Source organism: Heliangelus exortis, chromosome 7 (assembly GCF_036169615.1).
Source record: "Heliangelus exortis chromosome 7, bHelExo1.hap1, whole genome shotgun sequence".
NCBI lineage: Eukaryota > Metazoa > Chordata > Aves > Apodiformes > Trochilidae > Heliangelus > Heliangelus exortis.
In genome coordinates, this window is record NC_092428.1 from 31,101,490 (window position 1) to 31,121,333 (window position 19,844).

Genomic DNA, 19,844 nt, shown 5'->3' on the forward strand with positions numbered 1-19,844 from the left:
GGGCCGGCCCCGCGCATGCGCACCACAGCATCCACAGCGGAGGCGGCAGCCGCGGCTGCTGCGCGTTCCGAACCGCGCTGGCGGCGACGGGGGAGGCATCGGGAGGCGGCGGGCGCGCCCGGGTGGGGCTGTGCCTCCTCTGTGGGCTGCCGGCCGCCGGCAAATCCACCCTGGCCGGCGGTCTGACCCGGCGGCTGCCGCAGCGCCCGGGCTGGGCCTGCGCTCTCCTCAGCTGGGACCGGCTCCTCCCGCCCGAAGCCTGCGGCCCGCGCGACACCGGGGCGGGGCCTCCGGGGCCGTCCCCATTGGTCAGTGCCTTCCCCGCTTGCCCCGCCCTCGCCTTCTCATTGGTCAGCGGCCTGGTGGCCGTTGCCAGGCAACGCGGCGGGTCCGCCATGGCGGGGCCCTGGGGGCGGCGAGGGCTTCCACGCTTCCCTCGGTTTTCCTCCGCTTCCCCCCGCAGTTCTCCTGCTGGAAGCAGAACCGGCGCGACCTGCTGCAGTGCCTGGAATGTGTCCTGCGGGCGCTGGTCACCGGGGACCCGCTGTCACCCCCCGCCACTGCCGACCGGTCCGTCTGGGAGCGCGTCTTAGGCTGCTGCCGCGGGCAGGGGCTGCTGATCTCCGCGGAAAGGGCGGCCGGAGCTGGGCCTGGGCCGCTCTTCCTCATCTTGGACGACAATTTCTATTACCAGAGCATGAGATATGAGGTGTACCAGCTGGCTCGCAAGTGTAATTACTCTCTGTTCCTATGCATGAGGACGGTAGAAGCTTTGCAGGAAGTTGAGAGCACTTGAACTGCCTTCCTTTCTGTGCTCTTGTGGAACATTTCTTAGTTGCTAGAACCCTGTAATATAGTAAGCATCAGCATCACTTTATTACTGTATTATTAGAAGCAGTGAGGTCACTTAAAGCCTTTTTTACCTATGCTAATCCCTGAAATTACACTTTAACAGCCTCAGAGGTAAAAATTGTGTTCAATTTTACTTCTGCATTCTTTTCAGGCTCAGAACTAGTGTAGAAGTACCTCGTTCCTGTAAAGCTTTTCCCATTCACGTTGCACTCAGAATTTCTTACTTCAACAGTTTAAAGCCTCAATTGTTTTATTTCCTTTTAGATTCCTTGAGCTTCTGCCAGTTATTTTTAGAGTGTCCACTCGAATGCTGCTTGCAGAGAAATCGTCTAAGAAGTCACCCAGTACCTGACCAGACAATATCTTTAATGGCAACAAAAATAGAAATGCCTGATCTCCAGAAAAACACTTGGGAACAGCACAGCCTCATTCTGAAAAATTTTGATTGCACGTCAGAGAATGAGTAGGTTACTGTGTTGACACGAGGGTTTTCACAGATGGGTGGGAAGAAGATTTTTAGTTTGTGTAAGCAGGATGTAAGAAGTATTCCATATGGTGATTTTGGGAAACCAGTCAATGGCACAAAATAGATGCCAGATGATAGGAACTCACACCCACCATTCGTGGCAGAGTTAACCTCAAAATTAACAGCACTTCTCAAGTCATGTGGAAAATTTATGTAAATTGCCTGAAACATTAAGGCTGGAAGTAATTGGCTGTAGTTTTAGCTGTAATTGTTTTCCACGTAACTGGCTGTATAAAGATTATTTCATTGATTGCTTCCTAAACTTAACTGCACTCTTGCTTCTTTTTCCCTGTGATGAGGTGTCTTTACAAAATGGATGTGGTTTACTCTTTTGTTTGTTTTCTTAGTGAGCAAATAATTAGTTTGCTGGCCACTGCTTTGGAAAATCCAGTGCAGCAAAATGAGGAAAACACTGAGCAAAAGGTAAGACTGCCTGTCTTCACAGCCACTGCTCTTTCAGAGGGTGGGATGGGTGAGTGAGTGACTTATTCCTGAGCTGGCTGCAGAGCACCTCGATGTCAGAAATTGAAAAATTTACCTCATTTCTTGATTGCAAAAACATACACAGGAGATAAGCCCTACTCAAAATGGCTACTTGTAACCTTACTGAATTAACTACTGGATTACCTTTAAGAACACTGTTAGAGGTTCAGAGTAGTAAAAAGATTTTTGGAGCTGTCCCATCCCCCTGAGGAAAATAATGAAAATAATGTTTGCTTCTCACCATCACCCACACCCCTCTGGCAGTCACTCAGGCACCACGACCTCTTCTCTACCTCAAAGGTGTGCAGTGTGCCAGCCATACCTAGAGGGGTTACTTGTTTTGAGAGACAGTCTGAATCCAGCCTGACCTCCTGGGATGTGTATTTTTTCCTTTCTGTTGGTCACCCTGGGCAGGAAGCAGACAGAGTGCTCTGTGCAGCCAGTGCTGTCCATCAGGCTGATCAGAGCTGCAGGCGCCTCATCTCTCAGGCAATGAAGGATGCAAAAGGTAAGGGGAGGATGTTCTGGGTGATCACTGACAGCCCAAGACTAAACCTCTGCAATTCCTGAAGAGTTTAACCTTCATTTTCTTTTAGGCAAAAACGTGCTTCCAAGTGAGATGAAGAGCCTGGCAGAAGAGCTCAGCAAACTCAAAGCAGAGTTTTTGGAAGGCCTGCGGCAAGGAACTAATTTGAAAACCCAAATGAACACACAAAATCAATGTCCTGACCTTCCCACAAGTGTGATTTCATCATTCCAACAGGAGGTAGCCAATGTAGTTAATAAATATGTTTTAAAATAAGCACAGAATGTTTTTAAGAGTTCAGTGTGTTTAAAAAGAGCTGAGAAACACAGCTGCTATCTCTGGAGGCTTGTGCCTTCTCTGAGTCCTCTCCCCGAGTTTTGGAAGAGAAATATTCCAGCAGATTCTGACTGTGAAGATGAAGCCAACAGCAAATCATCCTTTATTTGAATTTCACAGAATCACAGAAAAAAAGGAACACCTAAAAGTCCTCTTGTGCTGTTTTCCTGCTTACAGCAGGACTAACTTCAACCTGGATCAGCTTTCTCGGAGCCTCTTCTAGCAGAGGTTTTGAAGAGCACCATGGAGGGTGCCCTGTCCTGCTCTGCCAGAAAAATGAGTGTTTCTAGAGAAAACTGGACATACCTGGGAAGGTACAAAAACAAGAAGTGAGATGGATGGCTCTTAGCTTCTCTGTCTGTTTCCTTGACAGAAATGGCAAAAAAACCAGAAACTTGAGAGCTGCATGCACGTACCCACACATGTAGGATTAACTTGGACATCCAAAGGAACTTAAAATTTGGGGCCACCTTCAAAATTTCCAATAACAATCATAGAAATTCCATAAGAAGGAACAACCAACTCACTGGAACAAAACCTCTGATTTCAGATGTAGAAGTGCTCTTGAGAAGGAAAGATGAGTGTGAGGAAATAAAGCTGAAAGATGACCAAGTGTGCAAGATTAACAGTGAAAAGGAGTGAGTGTCCTGGTTCAGCTCTGAAATTTCACAGCATTTTCACATCAAACAGACTGAAACATAAATAAATGCACTGCTCCTTGCTTACCCAGAAGGTAAGGTTACCTTCCTGCCACAGTTCACCAGTTCCACCTGTTGAAGCAGATGCAATTAAGAATTAACATGGGACTTAATTAGAAAGTGTTATTTTATTCATATCTTACAAAAGCAAAGCTTCACAACATGAACTACACTAGATATAGTTATTTCAGAATTAACCTTTTCATTGGAAAACATTCACTACACAATAAAATTTATTTTACAACTCTAACAGGCTTAATTTTTTTTTTTGCATACAAAATATGCTCTTTACACTGAAATACATATTATTAACAGAGCAAGTACTTCTAAGCACATACACAAAGATTGCTCAATGAAAAATGCTTCAGGAGGGAATAGATTTCCTGCACCAGAACACCCATTTGCTGTAGATTTTCAAAGAAGCTTAAAATTAACAGAAAACTTGCCAGTGAAGACTTCTAAATTACATTCCCTTTGTCAAAAAGAAAAAAAAACAATCAAGCAAACCTCCCAAACATTCTGGAACAAAACAAATAGCAACAAAACATTTTTCCAGGCAGCACTAGTGGAACGTGGCTTCCAGCACAGTTTTACTTTAAATACCAATCAAGGCTTTATGTCAAAATCCTCATAATCTAAATATTTTATCTGTGGAAAAAAACAACTCTTATTCCCAATTAGCTGCTTCCCTGTTGGTTTAAATATTGAGATAATTAGTAATATCTCCAGTCTCATATTTGTATGCTCATTGGAATATTCAGTTTGAAAATAAAATCTATTAAGTGTACTATAAGTAGAGCATGTTAAAATGTCTACAAATAATCTATTAAAATAAAACCAAAAAACCCCACAAAGTTAACATCTTGGAACTACACAACTTAACAGAGTTAAGCTATGGAAAAATTTAATCTCATTCCTGACCTTCCCTGTTAAAAGAAGCTAAAATGCTACTCATCACCTTAGAATATAAGGATCTGGGTTTAAAACAAACAAACAAACCAACCAAACAGCAAATAATTGGTGTAGGGCAGCACATGGGGAACTCAGTATGAACAGCCCTAACCCAGGGCTCAGTCCCTCGTTCACTCTAAGGCTTTCCTGTGCATGGGAATAGTCAGGATCATGCTCTGAAATAATTTTCCAGTCCTAATTCTGGTCTTACTCTCTCTTACTTTTCATACAAAAGTATAAAAAAACAGCATGAAAACACCTGCCAAACCCACTTGGTAGACACAAGGAAACAGACTCAGTCAGGGTACTGTTTGGCACAACTGAAGACACAATATTATGTTGAAAAAAATTTAAGGATTCCAGTCCTGAGGGGTGCCATGCTGTGAAGGAAAAGGTCAGGGGGTTCCCCCTCAGCTCTGGTTGCAGAGTTAAGGGATGAACACCAAAGCCTGAGGCTGCCCAAGGACCCCCTGCAAACCACAGCCTGCACGAGGCAAGACAGGAAAAGATTTTTTTAAAAAATTTTATCACTTTCATTTCATGAAAGCGTTTAATTTTTTTTTTCCACTCACAGATATTGGAGCTAATTTTATTTTCCTTGGGTACTTTGACACAGAAACAATAGTATTAAGCCAGCAGTATTAAAATATGCCCAAGCTGCAATTTGCATCATTTGGAGCTAAGGGGATTTTTTTCCACACTGAGTTTTATTATGAAGAACAAATGCTCCTCTGTGACAGAGGATCCCCTCCTAAATGAGGGCTCCTTTTCACAGTAAGGCCATGCAGGCTTCCTCTTGCCCCCAGAAACCTCTCTATTGGTGACCTTATTCTCCTTAAAATTCCTTTCCATTTTCCTACCTAAAATTCCTTTCAGGGGCATCATGGTTCAGAAGTCATTTTTCTAACCCATCAAATCAATAACCTACCCAAAAAGAAGTCTCTTAACATTTACAGGCACTGCCAATGAAACTCCCCATGGATCAGAAGCCATGTAAGTAGGGAATGGGAAAGACAAAATCCCAAACATTCCTGCACAGGGGAGTTCATCTCCCTCCTGATACCAAGGAGGAGAAAGGCTGGAGCTGTAAACCAAGGAGAGCCTGGATGTTGTGATGGGCATGGGAAGGTGTTCCCTGGAGCATCACCATGTCAGAGTTTGCCTTGGAGCTGCTAGGAAGAGAAGTTTCCATCAGCTATCAAAAGGCAAAGAAAATTCCCTCTATAAATGACAAATTGTGATGTCCTTCAACAGTAACATCTCGTGTTCCAATATCATGTTTTAGCCAAATTTAGATTTTAAGATGTGTCAGTATCAAAAGAGAGGTATCATTTCTACATTAGTCTTTTACTGGAAGCATCATGTTACAAAACCTGTACAGGAGCAGTAACTGCCAACTGGATTCCAGTTCAGTCAACTTCTAGTCCTTAAAATAAAGAACAGTTTTGCTTATAAAGGAAATTTTAAAAGTATCAAGCAACAGAGAATTTTTTTCAAATTATAAAAAGTGTCATTGTGAAAAATGGAAATTACATTCTATTTTATAAATCCAAAGAAATGGATTTTCAAGCATGCCTGAAACCACAAACATTTTTAGGAGAGATAGTGTGTTAGCATCCCTCTCCACTACACTGCAAATACCTCAGTGGTGTATTTTTGACCTTTCTACCAGATTATGTGCAGCCCAGAATCCAGTTCCTTGAACTCATTACTTAAGCACAGAAAACTCAACAGTAGTTAAGCCAGGCAGAGAGAAATGTACTTAGTCCACAAATTCCTAATTCATGAAAGCCAGAATTACTTAGAAAGCTGTAATTATCTAAATGATGGGTTTCCTACACTGAAATAATGAAGTTTTTCCACTGTCTTTGGGTTTTTTTAGTTCCTACCACAATACAAATTTGAATAAGCCAAACATTTACTACTCAAATTCCAACATCTGAGTTTGCAGAACATTAATAAAATCTTCCTGATTTTAACAAAACGAATTTGCTGCCATATTTTGCTGAAAGAAAAAGGGGAGTATAGATGGGGAAATTCAATTTGTCTCAAAGCAAGACAAACTCAGGTAAAAGTGCACATCTAAATATGGGAAAAGTAACAGTTCTTCATTTTTCTGAAATGCTACAAATTCCTGGAGAGCATATCAGGAGCTTTTAATAGTTTTGCTAGGATGTTTTATTTAGGTTTATATTAAAGTGCCTGACTGTTAGCCTAGGTGCTCCTAGAGTAAGATGTACAGTATAAAAAAAAACCAAACATGTGCAACGGACTTCAGGTACATCTTCAGTTACCATTTGCCACCTACAATTAGTAACCACCATCTCAAATGCAGGCACAACCTTTGTCTACTACAAGAGCAGTTCATAAAACCCAGAAGCCCTTCCCCTTCTTTCTAGCACACCAAAAGGACAACAAATCTGGGGGAGAGGACAATACACATAACTTAAGTGAAGTTTAAAATAAACTAGATTACTCAACTTTAAAACATACAGGCAACCTATCAGCTGTAGCTTGGCCCGAGATAAAACTGAACAAATCTTGATTTGTAAACCTCTTGTTTGTTTCTATTAGAACTTCTATCAGCAAGACAGAAGTCTAAGTGTGCAAATCTTAAATACCTGTACAAATTAGTTTAAGGCAGTTAAAAATCTCCCGGAGTATATATTAGTTCTACAAGCTCCTTATTATGACTCTTTCAAAAATTACTTCTTCTTTTGAATAACTAGCAAATGACAAGATTTTAACCCTTCCTACCAGTTTCATTCACAATAACCTCTCATTTTATGATGAGTTTTAAAATTTAAGTCAGTGTTTGAGTCCTAGCATGAAGAGTTTAGACTATACTAAACAAAACCTTATCATTAACCTTCATCAGATTAAAGCAAGTTTTACATCAATGTGAATTTGTACCTGAAAGTTGCTTCTCTTTGCTTTTCCAGTTTGCAGTAGCTAATTTTTTAACAATAAATACACCTCCAAAGTAACCACATCTGTCATTGCATGACCCTTTTCTATTTCATGGTTAATATATTTTGTCTTGCCCAGTACACAGCCCAATAACTGCATCCTGTGTTTCAGGAAACATGCTCTGCTTCTGCATTTGTAGAATGTTTATTGGGATTGAGTGCAAGCAACTTAGGTTTAGCAACCAAACCATGAAAATGCATTCCAGTCCCTTAAGCACTCTCAGCTTTTTTGAAAGGCTACATAGAAAACCACATCCACATCTTATACAAAATTTCTCTGGCAAGTTTTACGGCAACACAGAAAGAAATAAATTTACCTCCTTTGTTACAATGATTAATGTGAATATTCCTTGTGGGAATGTGCAAGCTTTCCTTCAGCAAGTATGAAAAATATACTGTCATATGTTAAAAAAAAAAACCCTAAATTAAAGTGTGTTCTCAGTCAATGCTGATTATGTTGGCCTCTTGCAAAATGGCAGGCAAAGTCATACTTGTTTTTACACTTGCACCCACATATGTTGCACTGGAAAGGATTTTCAAATCCATGACATCCCATGTGAATAGTATAAAGGATATTGTCTGCAAAGTACATGTCACAGTGCTGGCAGTGATGCAGAAGCTGAGGGTCCTGAACGGGAAGGGTTGGAGCTGGAGTACTGGGCTGACTGTTACTTATACTGGGAGTACTGGTGTGGGCACTGCGATCACTGCTGGGCCCTGCCACAGGGCTGTAGTTCCTTTGATTGTGTGTAGGCCGAGGATCAGGGCTGGTTGGAGATGAACTCTGAGGAATATTTGCTGACACAGCTGAGACCACTGCGGGTGCAGCAGGCTGCTGCATCATGAAAGGCTTTTCATCTTGACAGGAAACAACGTCAGGAGAGGCTGGATTTTGGTTTTCGGGTGGCAAGCTAGATAATTGTCCAGCTAAGGTAGAGAGCTGGTTTAAAGGATTATCTACCATAAGGTCTTGTGGATCTCTTGGTAACCCACTGCTCTGGGCTGGTTTGGTCATGCTGTCATACGCCTCAGTCTGGATGTTTGGGATTTCATGAGTGAAATCGTTAAGGTAGTCTGGTTTCTGAACCACCATGGAAGGTGGACTCAAATTAATTAACGCTCTCCTGCTGTACCCCAAATTGCTGGTCTTCTTCTGCAGAACCCCCCACATCTTCTTGCTGCTCAGGGAAGACCTCGTGCTCTTGATAGGCACCATTTTGTGTTTGCGCCGGCGGTGGTGGGACAGGTTGCTCCTGTCACTGCAGCGAAAGGAGCACAGTTCACACTTGTAGGGTTTTTCACCAGTGTGTGACCTCATGTGAGCTTCCAGGTGACGTTCATAAGCTGAAGCAAAGGGACACAAGTGGCATCTGTGTGGCTTCTCACCTGGAAAATTAAAAGAGATTAAACCACAGCACCTCGGAGAGTGTAAAAAAAACCAACCAACCAAAAAAAAAAGTTCTTCACAGAGCAGGGAGCTGCTAAGCAAACAGTTCAGCTTCAGCTGCTGCTCATCTTGTGCTTAGCTGCCTGCTTGGTGGAAAAGCACATTCAGACATCTCTGCCTCACCCAAGTGGTAAGAAGTATAACAAAAAAGCCTGAGCAGAATTAGGGTATAAGAGATCACCTGACTAGGAATTACACCAGGGATGTCAAGGACTTGACATCTGTGTGGTGCTCCTGGAGGGATTCAAGCTCCACCTCACCCACCCAGGACATCAGCAGCTGGCTACAGGAATTGTCTGCACACCACAAATGTGATTATTCTTAGTGGTAACTGTCTTTAAACCTTGAGGGAGGGTATCCTTTCAGTATCTTCAAGCAATCTTACTTTTAAATATCCTGGAGCTCTTACCTAAATAACCCATGGACATGTGCATCCACTCAAGAACTCAGTTTTAAAAGAGGATCCAGTAGTTGAAGAGTTACTAGAGAAAATAAAAGGCAGCTAATCCCTGGGGAGCTGTGTGCTCTCTCAGACCTGATAGTACCAGACACCCTCCCTCCTGACATGCAGAACTTCACTCTTCTCTTAAATGATACTTAGATATTTGCATTAACACTTTTAAAAGTTCTTAGAAAACTTTGAAACATAATTACAGGCCAACATATTTGGAATATAAATATTTGAGACTTCTGAATTTCCTTTCAGATGTTTTTAGATCCAAGACAGCAATGTCAGAAATGCCAGAAAGATTTCATGCATGTTCAGGTGCTGAAATGAAGCATTATCTTATTTTCCTATCTAAAATGCCAGGTCAGTTTCTGTATCACTGTTGTGCAACTGATCCTTTTGTGACACAGCACAGCAAGCTCCTAAAAAATGTGAGTGGGCTCCTTCTCTTCAGCCTTCACATTTTCTTTGAAGCCTTCTCTGCTATTTGAAATACAGGGCAACCCAGCTGTTTCGTGGCTTTCAAAATCCATCTAAAACAACTTTAAAAGCCAGATACCTGAATGCAGATCACACTGCAAGCATGGGGCAGACCCCATAAGATGGCACATGATGGATGCAGAAAGCCCTTCCCATGTTTAGCAGCTGACGGCTTGGAATCACAACCCAGGATACAGAGTGGAGGATTTATTTTTTTTTCCTACCTAACTGGCTCTTCAAGAAGACAGACAGCAATTTCTGTGCCACCTATAAGTAGCTAATATTTGCACCAATTACAACTTGGTGATTCCTCCCTAAGCATGTGTATGTATTCACATGCACATATATGTGTGGGGGTGTGGATAAAGATTGGGAGATTTGACACCAGCAGTGGTGTAAAAAGGCTGCCAAACTCACTGCATTCACAACTTGTCAGCCTGCATGGGTTTCTGTAATTCCCAACTGGTTACACAGAGATGAAGATTTGCATCCCATGCTGCACACCCTGAATACAATACAGCTGGTGAGCTACTAATTATGCTGCTGTCAGACTCAGCATGGAGTTAATTCTACTCTAAGTCACACTTAATAATGGTTGCATGGTCATGCCTGAGTAATTACTTTGGCAGATACCTTGCTGCACTTGCATGTTACCCAGGATGCATTCTCTGTTTACTGACATTGCTCTGAGGCTACCAGTCAGCTATCACTTCCCTAATTTTAATGCTGATTCAGGCACTCTAAGCCCTCGAAGTCCAGACAATCCATCTCTTGGCCCTTTACCAGGCTCCCCCACCATGCTTGTGAGCAAAACAACACTCAGGTCTTGGACCTCCTTGCCCTTAAGTAAAAAAAAAACAAAACCAAAAACAAAACAAAACAAAACAAAACAAAACAAAACAAAAAAAAAAAAAAAAAAGACAAACCCAAGAAAAACAAACCAAAGAAGAAATAAGTAAAAATAAAATAAACCAATCAAACCAAACTAAAAAAACCTAACCCAAAACCAAACCTTTCCTTGGAGTCCCCTGTCTCTGTGCAAAGAAACTCAGTGGGGCTTTCTGAAGAGCCACTAAAGTAATAGCAAAAATGGTGCTGCCATCAGGACAGCACAGTGTGGTATTAAAGTACCATTTAATTAAAGTGTTAAATATCTTGTAAAAGAAGAAATACTGCAGGAAAACAAAAAAGCCATGGCAGCCTGAAATTCTTGTCTCTATATTGCAAAACTGAAGAGACTTCATGGAACTCTCATTATTGTACAGTCACTGATTCTTCATCAGGCATCAGACACATCTGAAGCAATAATCTGGCCATAAAGAGCTCACAGTGAAGGTGTGTCCAAACTCTTGAAGCATTTTGACAGGCAGAGACCCTCTCTGTACCCCCCTCTCACTGCTAACCAGCTTTCTGAAACTGAACTAATTCAGGCCACAGGATTTTTTGCAGTAGAGTGATGCATGCATTTGGCTGCCTCTTCCCAGCACTTCTGTTCAAGTTTTTTTGCTCATATGTGTCATGCACTGACCCTCTGATATCAGAAACACCTGCAGCAGCACTGAGACAGAAGTCATCCCATGTGTAAAGCTCCCTTCTGGTGGAATACTAATAATATCCAACACTACAGCCAGGAGAAACAACTCAAAACAGCAGTCAAGGCATTATAAACCCCAAAATTTTGTATCTCATGGAATGTTTTCTTCTGAATAATGACTACCAAGTCAGATTTTTTTTTATTTTCTCAGCATCCCAGTTTTTGGTTGGAGTCTTTCCTGCTTTTTAATGTACTTCACTGCAACTGTGCTGAAACAGTCATCATCTGCAGGGGTTGTTTTGCTGCCTTTACTTAGTAAGCTTTACTGCCTGAGGTAGCTGCAGGACAAGAAAGCATTCTGAAAACAGGGAAGAATGGTAACCCAAGATCAGAGAGTATAAAAAAGGCAGGCAACTTCCTAGAATAAGAAAAGGAATGCTGACACTTTATCAATATTCTCATCTACACTTAAGGAAGATTTATTTTTTTTGCCCTCTAGTATGGCTAAAATTTATGACATTTGGTAATAAGTATTAATGCATTATTTCAGTCATTCTGTTAGAGAAACTTCACACACACCAAAGCCATCAAAAAATCTCCAACAACCAGGAAACACATGATACCAACACCTTCCAGGAGCAATTTGTTTCCTGACACAGCTCTAGCAGGCCATCTGCTCCTGTTGACTACTGGCCAGTAAGAACAGGGGGCCTGGGGATACAAGTTTTTAGATGGCAATAGCTATGTGCTCCTGAAAATACAATGAACCTTTCAAGCTGATGTTACTTCTGTGTCTTTAAGTACCATTTAAAAGTCATCCTAAAGTGCTACAGGGAGCTGTATGTCTGCAGTGCAGTTTCTCCTGCTACACAGCTCTCATTTCATGAGCCCAGAAACAGAGCTGCACAAAGTAAAGCTGTTAAAAGAAAAAAACTCTTGCTCTCCACATACCATGAGGCAAATGGTAGGTGAAGCTGTAGCTTTGCTTTATGAAAAACTAGACCAAAAATGCTCCAAAATACACCTCTGCTTTGCAGCAAACCATGGCATTAACTCTGTGCCCAAATGCAGGTGCAGAAGCCACAGTCTTTTAGCCACTACTGAACCTACACAGAATTTCCACTAGGAATCTGAAAACAGCAACAGCTACACACAGAGGTAGCTCAGAGGAGCACAAGAGAATTTACAAGATCTTCAGAGTCTGAACCTTGTAACTCTATGGGGTTTGAGGTTGCCATTTTCTTTTCCTTTACACCTTGTGAACACAAACCAACAGTGTGGGGCAACACAGAGAATAATGCCTGGCCCAAAAAACATCCTGAGAGTTACTGTAGAAGCACTGGTTCACAGCAGTGAGAATCTGACCAACAGAAACCATACAATTACATCCAAGTTGCAACATGTTTCCTATAAAGTGAATCCCAAAATGCCACCTATGCAAGAGCACTGAAATTACACACTTCAAAGTTTTGGGACAGTCCATACCAGACTGTAAAACTGTAAAAACTTCCATTCTTTGCATAAGAATTTTTTTTTCCTTACAATTCCAGTCAGCAGACATAAAATCTCCTGCATCAGTCAAACAGACTTGGCAGGTACCACAGTCAGACTTCACAAGGACCTTTCATTTGTCTTCTCACATTTGGCAAGTCAGAGCTGACTTCATTAAGAGTTCAGGATATTCCAACCTTCACTGCAAGTTTTGCTTTTCAACTTTATAACCCCAACAGCAGCAGATGCTCTTAAGACACAGTAATTTTTCTATTCATTACTGTTGTCTTATCACTTGCTTGATATGTTCTCACATTTTAATTCTCAACCAATAAAAAAATTTTATTCTTATTACCATGTTTTGTATTTGCACATTAAAAATGTTGTATAAAACAGGAATATTTTCCTAGCTAAACAGAGGAAGGAAAGCCCCTGTAAACATCCACATGGCACCAGGGACAGTTTTCACTTTTCTGACTCGCAAGGAAAAAACTACAAATTACCTTTAGGGCCCTTCAGTTTACACTTCAATTTAACTCTCCTGATAAACTTCACTCCCATATATAGTTACTTCAAATCCAGCAGTCTGCATTAAGAGAATTTCTGACTAGCAAGGAAAAATTAAGTGGGAATTTGCATAATCTAAACCACTAGATGGCAAAACTTTAAAAAAAAAAGTCTATTAAAAAAAAAAACAAACAGTTCTAATTGTTGAATAACTAAGAACTATCAGACTTGCCTGAAGATGCTAACTCCCTGAGTGCAAATTGTAACCTGGAGTTAACACCACAGTGTCCCACAGCAGAGCCCTGCACATTATTTCATACCTGTATGGATCCTGATGTGCTCTATGAGCCGGGCTGTTCCCTTGCTGGCATAGTTGCAGTATCGACACTTTAACTTCCCATCAAATGTCCTTTCAAAGCCATCCACTAACATTCCTGAGTTTTCATCCAGGGAAACTTCAACAGAAGGATGGTCGAGACCATTCTGATCACCTTCTGTCCCAGCTGTGAACAACCCAACAGAGATTTCAGCCAAGAATCAGAGGATTTTATCCACCGTGCTGCCAGAACACACCAGGCTTTTGCTTCTGCATGCTCTTGGTCTTTAAATACACAGAACTATTGAAACAAAACTTGACTAAAACAAAGGTATATTCACATCTTTAAGAAAAACACTGTTGGAAATGCTTCCATGCAATTATAGTAGTCCGCATAATTATCTGGAATGTAAACAGTGCAGTTATTCCCAAAAAAATAAAATTGGATAGCACTGAGATGAGCTTACCTGCTTGAAGAGGCTCTGTCTCCTTGTCTCCACTAACTGATCCAGAAATCATATTTACATGGTGAGTCTGCTGGGTAAGATATTCCTGAAAATCTTTTACAAAGTCCAAAGGCTCTGGCTTCTTTTCACCCATATTCACTCTTAACGTTTACAACTTCCTGTGCCTGGAAGGAAAAATATTTTCAAAACACAAGTTACATTGAATTTGAATGCATTCATAAAAACAAGTCTGCTTTTGGTTTTATTACAGGTTTTTTGTTGTTGCTTGGGGTGGGTTTTTTGCTTTGTTTGGATTTTTTTGTTTGTTATTTGTTTGTTTTGGGTTTTTGTGTTTTTTTGTTCATTTTTGTTTTGTTTGTTTGTTTTGGATTTTTGTGGTTTTTTGTTCATTTTTGTTTGGTTGGTTTGCTTTCTAAGTGAAGCATTACGTCTACCATTCAGCATGACTCAATGCACAAACTGCCAATACTATTTTTAGAACTTTTAACTCATGGAAGTTAACCAAATACTTATGGGGAAACCATTTTCAGCAACAGTAACATTAAGAATGATATTTAATTGGATGATGTGACAATCAAAATTAACTTGGTTTTTTGTTTGTTTGTTTCTTAAATGGATCATACCTGAATTTCAGTTCCCTGCTAAGTAGCAAACATGCTCCAAAGTCTACTCCAAACAGGTCAGACAGAAAGCACAGATCCCAGTTTCTCTGCTTTCCCTGGAAGGAAAAAAAAAAAAAAAGGAAATGTCATAGAATCATAGAATGTGAGGGGTTGGAAGGGACCTCTGGAGATCACCCAGTCCATCCCCCCTGCCACAGCAGGATCACCCAGGGCAGGACACACAGGAACACATCCAGGTGGAATTGGAAATTCTCCAGGAGACTCCACAACCTCCCTGGACAGCCTGAGATCCCTCACCCTCACAGTAAAGAGGTTTCTCCTCACATTGAGATGGAGCTTCTTGTGTTCCTTAAACCCGTTATTTCTTGTCCTGTTACTGGGCACCACCAAAAAGAGATCAGCTCCTTCCTCTTGACACCCACCCCTCAGATATTGATAGACACTAAAAAATCCCCTCTCAGCCTCCTTTTCTCCAGGCTGAACAGCCCCAGGGCTCTCAGTCTTTCTCCATAGGAGAGATGTTCAGGTCCCTTCATCACCCTCAAAGCTCTCCCTTGGATTCTCTCCAGCAGATCCCTGTTTCTCTTGAACTGAGGAGCCCAAAGCAGTTTACAGTGCTCCAGGTGTGGTCTCACCACCGCAGAGTGGTCAGCTCAGTATTCTTGCCAAAACCCATAATTTGTATGAAAGAAACTTGGGGGAAAAAAATACATCTTTTGTAAGACAGGTTCTAACTTTAACTGCTATAAGTTTTATTAAAACAACTCCACTTCCAGCAAAATTTTTGAAGGACTGCATCTACTCCTTTGTGTGTTTCACGGAAAGACAATTCCATCTCACTGAGTATTTGAATAGTTTCTCTGGTAAATATGTGGCCCAAAAAAATCCCAGAGCTGGGTAAGTCAGTTAAGGCAACTGTAATGTTGGGAAACCAAGTGAATGTCACTGATTACCAAGGATGGAAAGAAGCCTTACACAAAGCAGTATCTCAAAGTTCTCCCAAAATTTTAGTTTCCTATCCCGCATAGAAGTCTTACTCCATTTCATTATTTTGCACTGAAATAATTAAGATATTCACTAAAAGGCACGGGGCATGTGATTTTCTGGGACTGTACATGAAAAACCTCTCAATTTGCAATCAAATTGTTAAAGCTTAACTTCAGATTAAACTCGGAAGAGGGCAATGAGTCAGTGACATTATTACTCCTTCAGATTATTACCATAAACAACTTGTTACATTTTAACAAGAATATATTCTTGTTTTCCAATAGCTACTAACCGAAACATTGGGTAACCTACAAAACCTCAATTTATGAGTTCAAGACCACATTTAAACAGTCTCCTGTATTTTCACAGTTATTTGCAAGTGTTAGCTCATTTTTGAGATCTACATGACCATGTTCTTTCACACCATCTGCCAGTGAGTCCAACTGCTATCATTATAATCACCACTAAGGTGGTTTTGAACACATTTTTATGTATCAACTTTACCCTCTTTCAGGTGTCCCCAGCCTCACTGCAGGCTTAAGTTAAATTGTGTTCCATTTGTTGGTATCTCCTGCAACAAAACAAAGGTATCAGATATGAATGAGATATGGACGAATTACAGATATGGATGAGAAAACGATAAATTATTTTTACATTAAATTTAAAGAAAATTACACACAATTTTAAACATGACTGAAAAAAGATATTTTAGGGATCAACTGTATAAAACTTCCTTTCTGTACCTCACTGATTTAATTTGAAAACAACCTTTTTTTTTTCTGTCAATGTAGGCAAGTTGCCATGGTTTAAGCACCACCTCAAACCTCTACATCTGTATGCACAAAAGAACCTCTGGTGATATTACCTGATATTTTTTATAGATATACAGCTGGCCACTCTCCTTTTTAGGGGAGAAGGATACAGATCAGATAACTGCTGTGTCAGTACCACAAAGTAGCAATTGCAATTGTAATTATTAGAAACCTGAGGAGGCCATCTCATGTTTCACTTATCTGGGCTGATCTCACCAGATGTCTCTAAACTTCTGTTTACACAGAACATTTTCTGCATAGATAACTATATCTTCTCCAGCTTCATACCCTGACAGGTAGAATACCAGTGATTCACTTCCTACAGTGGCTCAACCACTGGATTTAACATTAATTACAGCTCTGATGCTCACTTTTTATTGTCTGAGAAGTATTACAGGACGTGCCAGGCTGAGAGGCATTATGAATAAAAGAAAGCTGCAGAAAATAATTCCAACACAGTAAATAATTCAGACACAGTAAACCCAATACACACAGAGTAAGAATGCATAATAAAATTATAGAGAATAAAAATATATGACTATGTATGGTCACGGGGGCGACTGATAGAAAGGGGGGGAAGAGAGTGATAAAAAAAGGGGGGAGAGAGTGATAAAAAAAGGGGGGAGAGAGTGATAAAAAAAGGGGGGAGAGAGTGATAAAAAAAGGGGGGAGAGAGTGATAAAAAAGGGGGGAGTGATAAAAAAGGGGGGAGAGAGTGATAAAAAAGGGGGGAGAGAGTGATAAAAAAAGGGGGGGGGAGTGATAAAAAAAAGGGAGGGAGTGATAAAAAAAAGGGGGAGGAGTGATAAAAAAAGGGGGGGGAGTGATAAAAAAGGGGGAGATCTCACTGCCCCAGACTCATCTTTTCCAGTACAAATTACTTAGAATTAAACCAACGCAGGAGGAAGGATCCCAAACTCTACCCAAGCCCTTCCAGCTCCTTTCCAAGAAGATTTTTTTCTGGGGGGAGGAAGGGAGGAGGAGCGGCAGCCGGGCCCAGCCCCATGACATCGCCCGGTCCCCCCTTCAGCCGGCGCACGGACACCCCCAATTTTCCTCACACTTTCCTCCGACCCACGCCGCCTCCACGCGTGGGCGGGAAGCCAGGCGGCCCCGGGAGATCTCAGCCGAAATTCCCGTGTTTGCCAGAGGAAACACCGAAGGGCCGGCTCAAACCCCACCTCATTCCCCTCACCCTGTGCCGGTTCCCTCCCTCCCTGGGGATCCCACAGCAGCCCCGACCCTCCCGCTCCCTTCACGTCAAGAGGAGGCCACACCGGGGGACGCCTCAGCCTCCGGGCAGGTGCGTGACGGCTGCTGCCGCTCTGCGAAGGCTGCGGGGACCGCGTTGCTGCTGCTGCAGCCGCCGGAACCCCCGCCCGGCTGAGCGCCGTGAGTGGGTGAGGAGCGGGGCAGCACTCACCACAGCAGCAGCCGCCGCCATCACCCCCCCCGCTGCAGCCGCCGCCCGCGGCCCCCGCCGCCGCCGCCATGTTTGTTGTGTTCTGTTCTGCCGACCCGACCCGACCCGGCCCGGCCCGCCCACCGCCGCCTCGCGAGACCGCTGCGCGCGCACCGACGGGGCGGGGACACGGGGAGGAGGGGGAGGGACCCCAAGATGGCGGCGGCGGCAGTGGTTGGGCTGAGGAGCTGCGCGAAGGTGAAGGGGACAGGCGTTGGTTGTGGTTGCGGCTGTTGTGGTTGCGGCTGCTGTTGTGGCGGCGGCGGTTGTTGTTGTGGTGGCTGGTGGTTGTGGTGCTGGTGCTGGTGGTGCTGCTGGTGGTGCTGCTGGTGGTGCTGCTGGTGGTGCTGCTGGTGGTGCTGCTGGTGGTGCTGGTGCTGCTGCTGGTGCTTTTGCTGCTGCTGCTTTTGCTGCTGCTTCTGGTGGTGGTGGTGGTTCTGCTGCTACTGCTACTGTTGCTAGTGCTGCTACTGCTGCTTTTGCTGCTGCTGCTGCTGGTGGTGGCGGCGGTGGCGGTGGTCCTGCTACTGGTGGTGGGATTCTTCTCTTCCCGGGGTGCCGGCGGATCCCGCAGTTTCCCAGCCCCGGGGTGCGGCTGAAGGGAGCTGGAGGGAGCGGTAGGGATCCCACCTCGTATCCCGCCTCATATCCCACCTCATATCCCACGGCACCTCCCAGCTCCGGTGAAGGCTGCCGAGGGGCTCCTGCCTGTCCCTTTCCGCCTTTGCGGTCCCGACCCCGTTCTTGTCTCCTCGGAGGGGCGGTTCCGGGTGCTCCGAGCCGGCGGGGTCTGCAGGGCTGAGGGGGCTGATTCTGTTCCTTCGCATCCTTCAGCTCCCTTCCCGCATGGCAGTCTGTGATTCTTATGTTTTGGATTGGTTGGTTTGGTTATTTATAAATATTAATTTATTTTATTTTTTACCTGGGGGCGCTGGGGAGGTATCAGGCAGCTTCGTGCTAAAAAAAAAAGGAAAATAAAATCTTTTTCGTGTCTTGTGAAAGGGCTCCTGGCTGGAGCAGCCCCTGGTTACAAGAGCTGTTCCCACACAAGGCGTTGCACAATACTTGCAAGAGGTTTTCTTAGCAGTTCGGGTGCTCTGCTGTCTCTTTTATTTTTCTAAACAGGTCTGTGGCACTGTAGGGATACTCAAAAGACCAAGGGAACAAGCAGAAAAATCAGAGGAGACTTGCTGTGCAGAGTGAGAAGTTGTGCCGGCCTGGGATCTCCCCATGGCAGCTTGTGAGGGTGTTGTGGTAATGGAAATAAAGAAAAAAACCTCATAAATCAGAGCAAGCAAGCTTCCTGTGATGGAGCTTCTCTGCTGAGAAACAGGAGCTGTCTGGAGGCCAGCTGGGATGGGTACAGGAGTGGAGTCATCAAGGAAAGAAAAGGGAGCTGAGGAAATTGTGTTACTCTGGCCTTTTATTATTTATATTTTACTGGTTCTGCCAGGTCCACCAGCATTAAAATCTTGTTTTGGAGTGTAAAACAAACCAAAAAACCAAAATAACTATGCTTTAACAAGCTGAGGTGAAAGCAGAAATTGAGAGAACGTTGATTTTTCTGCTTATCAGAGCAACCCAGACACCAGTTTTTAAATACATATGTTCAGTGGGGCAGGCAGTCTCAATGTAGTAGCAGCATAGGTCATTACCTTAACTACAGAAAAAGACAAAAAAAACCCCATGAAAGCTGAACCAAATAATTTGAGTAACATACATGCACTTTAAGTAAGTATCCAAAGTCAGTATATATCACTTGACTGCATGACTTCTAAGAATAAAAATGCAAACCATAATGTAGTGACTTGAATTTTATTAAAAATCTAAACATTAACTCAAAACCAAATCACTTCTACACTATGGTATTACTCTGGAGTGAAATACCTATTACCTGTGGATTGCTGCTCTGCATTTGGGTGTTTTCTG

At 42.8% G+C, this 19,844-nt stretch overlaps 3 protein-coding genes across 4 annotated transcripts in view; 2 read left to right on the forward strand and 1 right to left on the reverse strand.

The window, feature by feature from the left end:
• On the forward strand, positions 1 to 6,368 carry PSTK (phosphoseryl-tRNA kinase). Its single transcript, XM_071749639.1, is given in 7 exon segments — positions 1 to 93; positions 96 to 308; positions 464 to 731; positions 1,117 to 1,315; positions 1,726 to 1,801; positions 2,276 to 2,369; positions 2,458 to 6,368. Coding segments are annotated over 7 exon segments (1,134 nt in total). The 5' UTR covers positions 1 to 15; the 3' UTR covers positions 2,664 to 6,368.
• On the reverse strand, positions 3,531 to 18,025 carry IKZF5 (IKAROS family zinc finger 5). 2 transcript variants are annotated; one of them, XM_071749638.1, is made up of 7 exons: positions 17,877 to 17,986; positions 16,825 to 16,888; positions 16,146 to 16,212; positions 14,655 to 14,749; positions 14,032 to 14,195; positions 13,569 to 13,751; positions 3,531 to 8,727 (listed from the first exon to the last, which is right to left on the reverse strand). In XM_071749638.1, the coding sequence occupies exons 5-7, from the start codon at positions 14,162 to 14,164 to the stop codon at positions 7,784 to 7,786; spliced, it is 1,260 nt and encodes a 419-aa protein (XP_071605739.1). In that variant the 5' UTR covers positions 14,165 to 14,195; positions 14,655 to 14,749; positions 16,146 to 16,212; positions 16,825 to 16,888; positions 17,877 to 17,986; the 3' UTR covers positions 3,531 to 7,783. The 2 variants fall into 2 exon arrangements, with proteins under 2 accessions (XP_071605739.1, XP_071605738.1); XM_071749637.1 differs by lacking the exon at positions 16,825 to 16,888 and having other exon boundaries at positions 17,877 to 18,025.
• Positions 18,017 to 19,844, forward strand: part of ACADSB (acyl-CoA dehydrogenase short/branched chain) — a 15,959-nt gene continuing 14,131 nt past the window's right edge. The window contains exon 1 of the mRNA XM_071749635.1: positions 18,017 to 18,113. Coding sequence (XP_071605736.1) covers positions 18,072 to 18,113 — 42 coding nt within the window. The 5' untranslated portion in view covers positions 18,017 to 18,071. The remainder of the gene's footprint in view (positions 18,114 to 19,844) is intronic.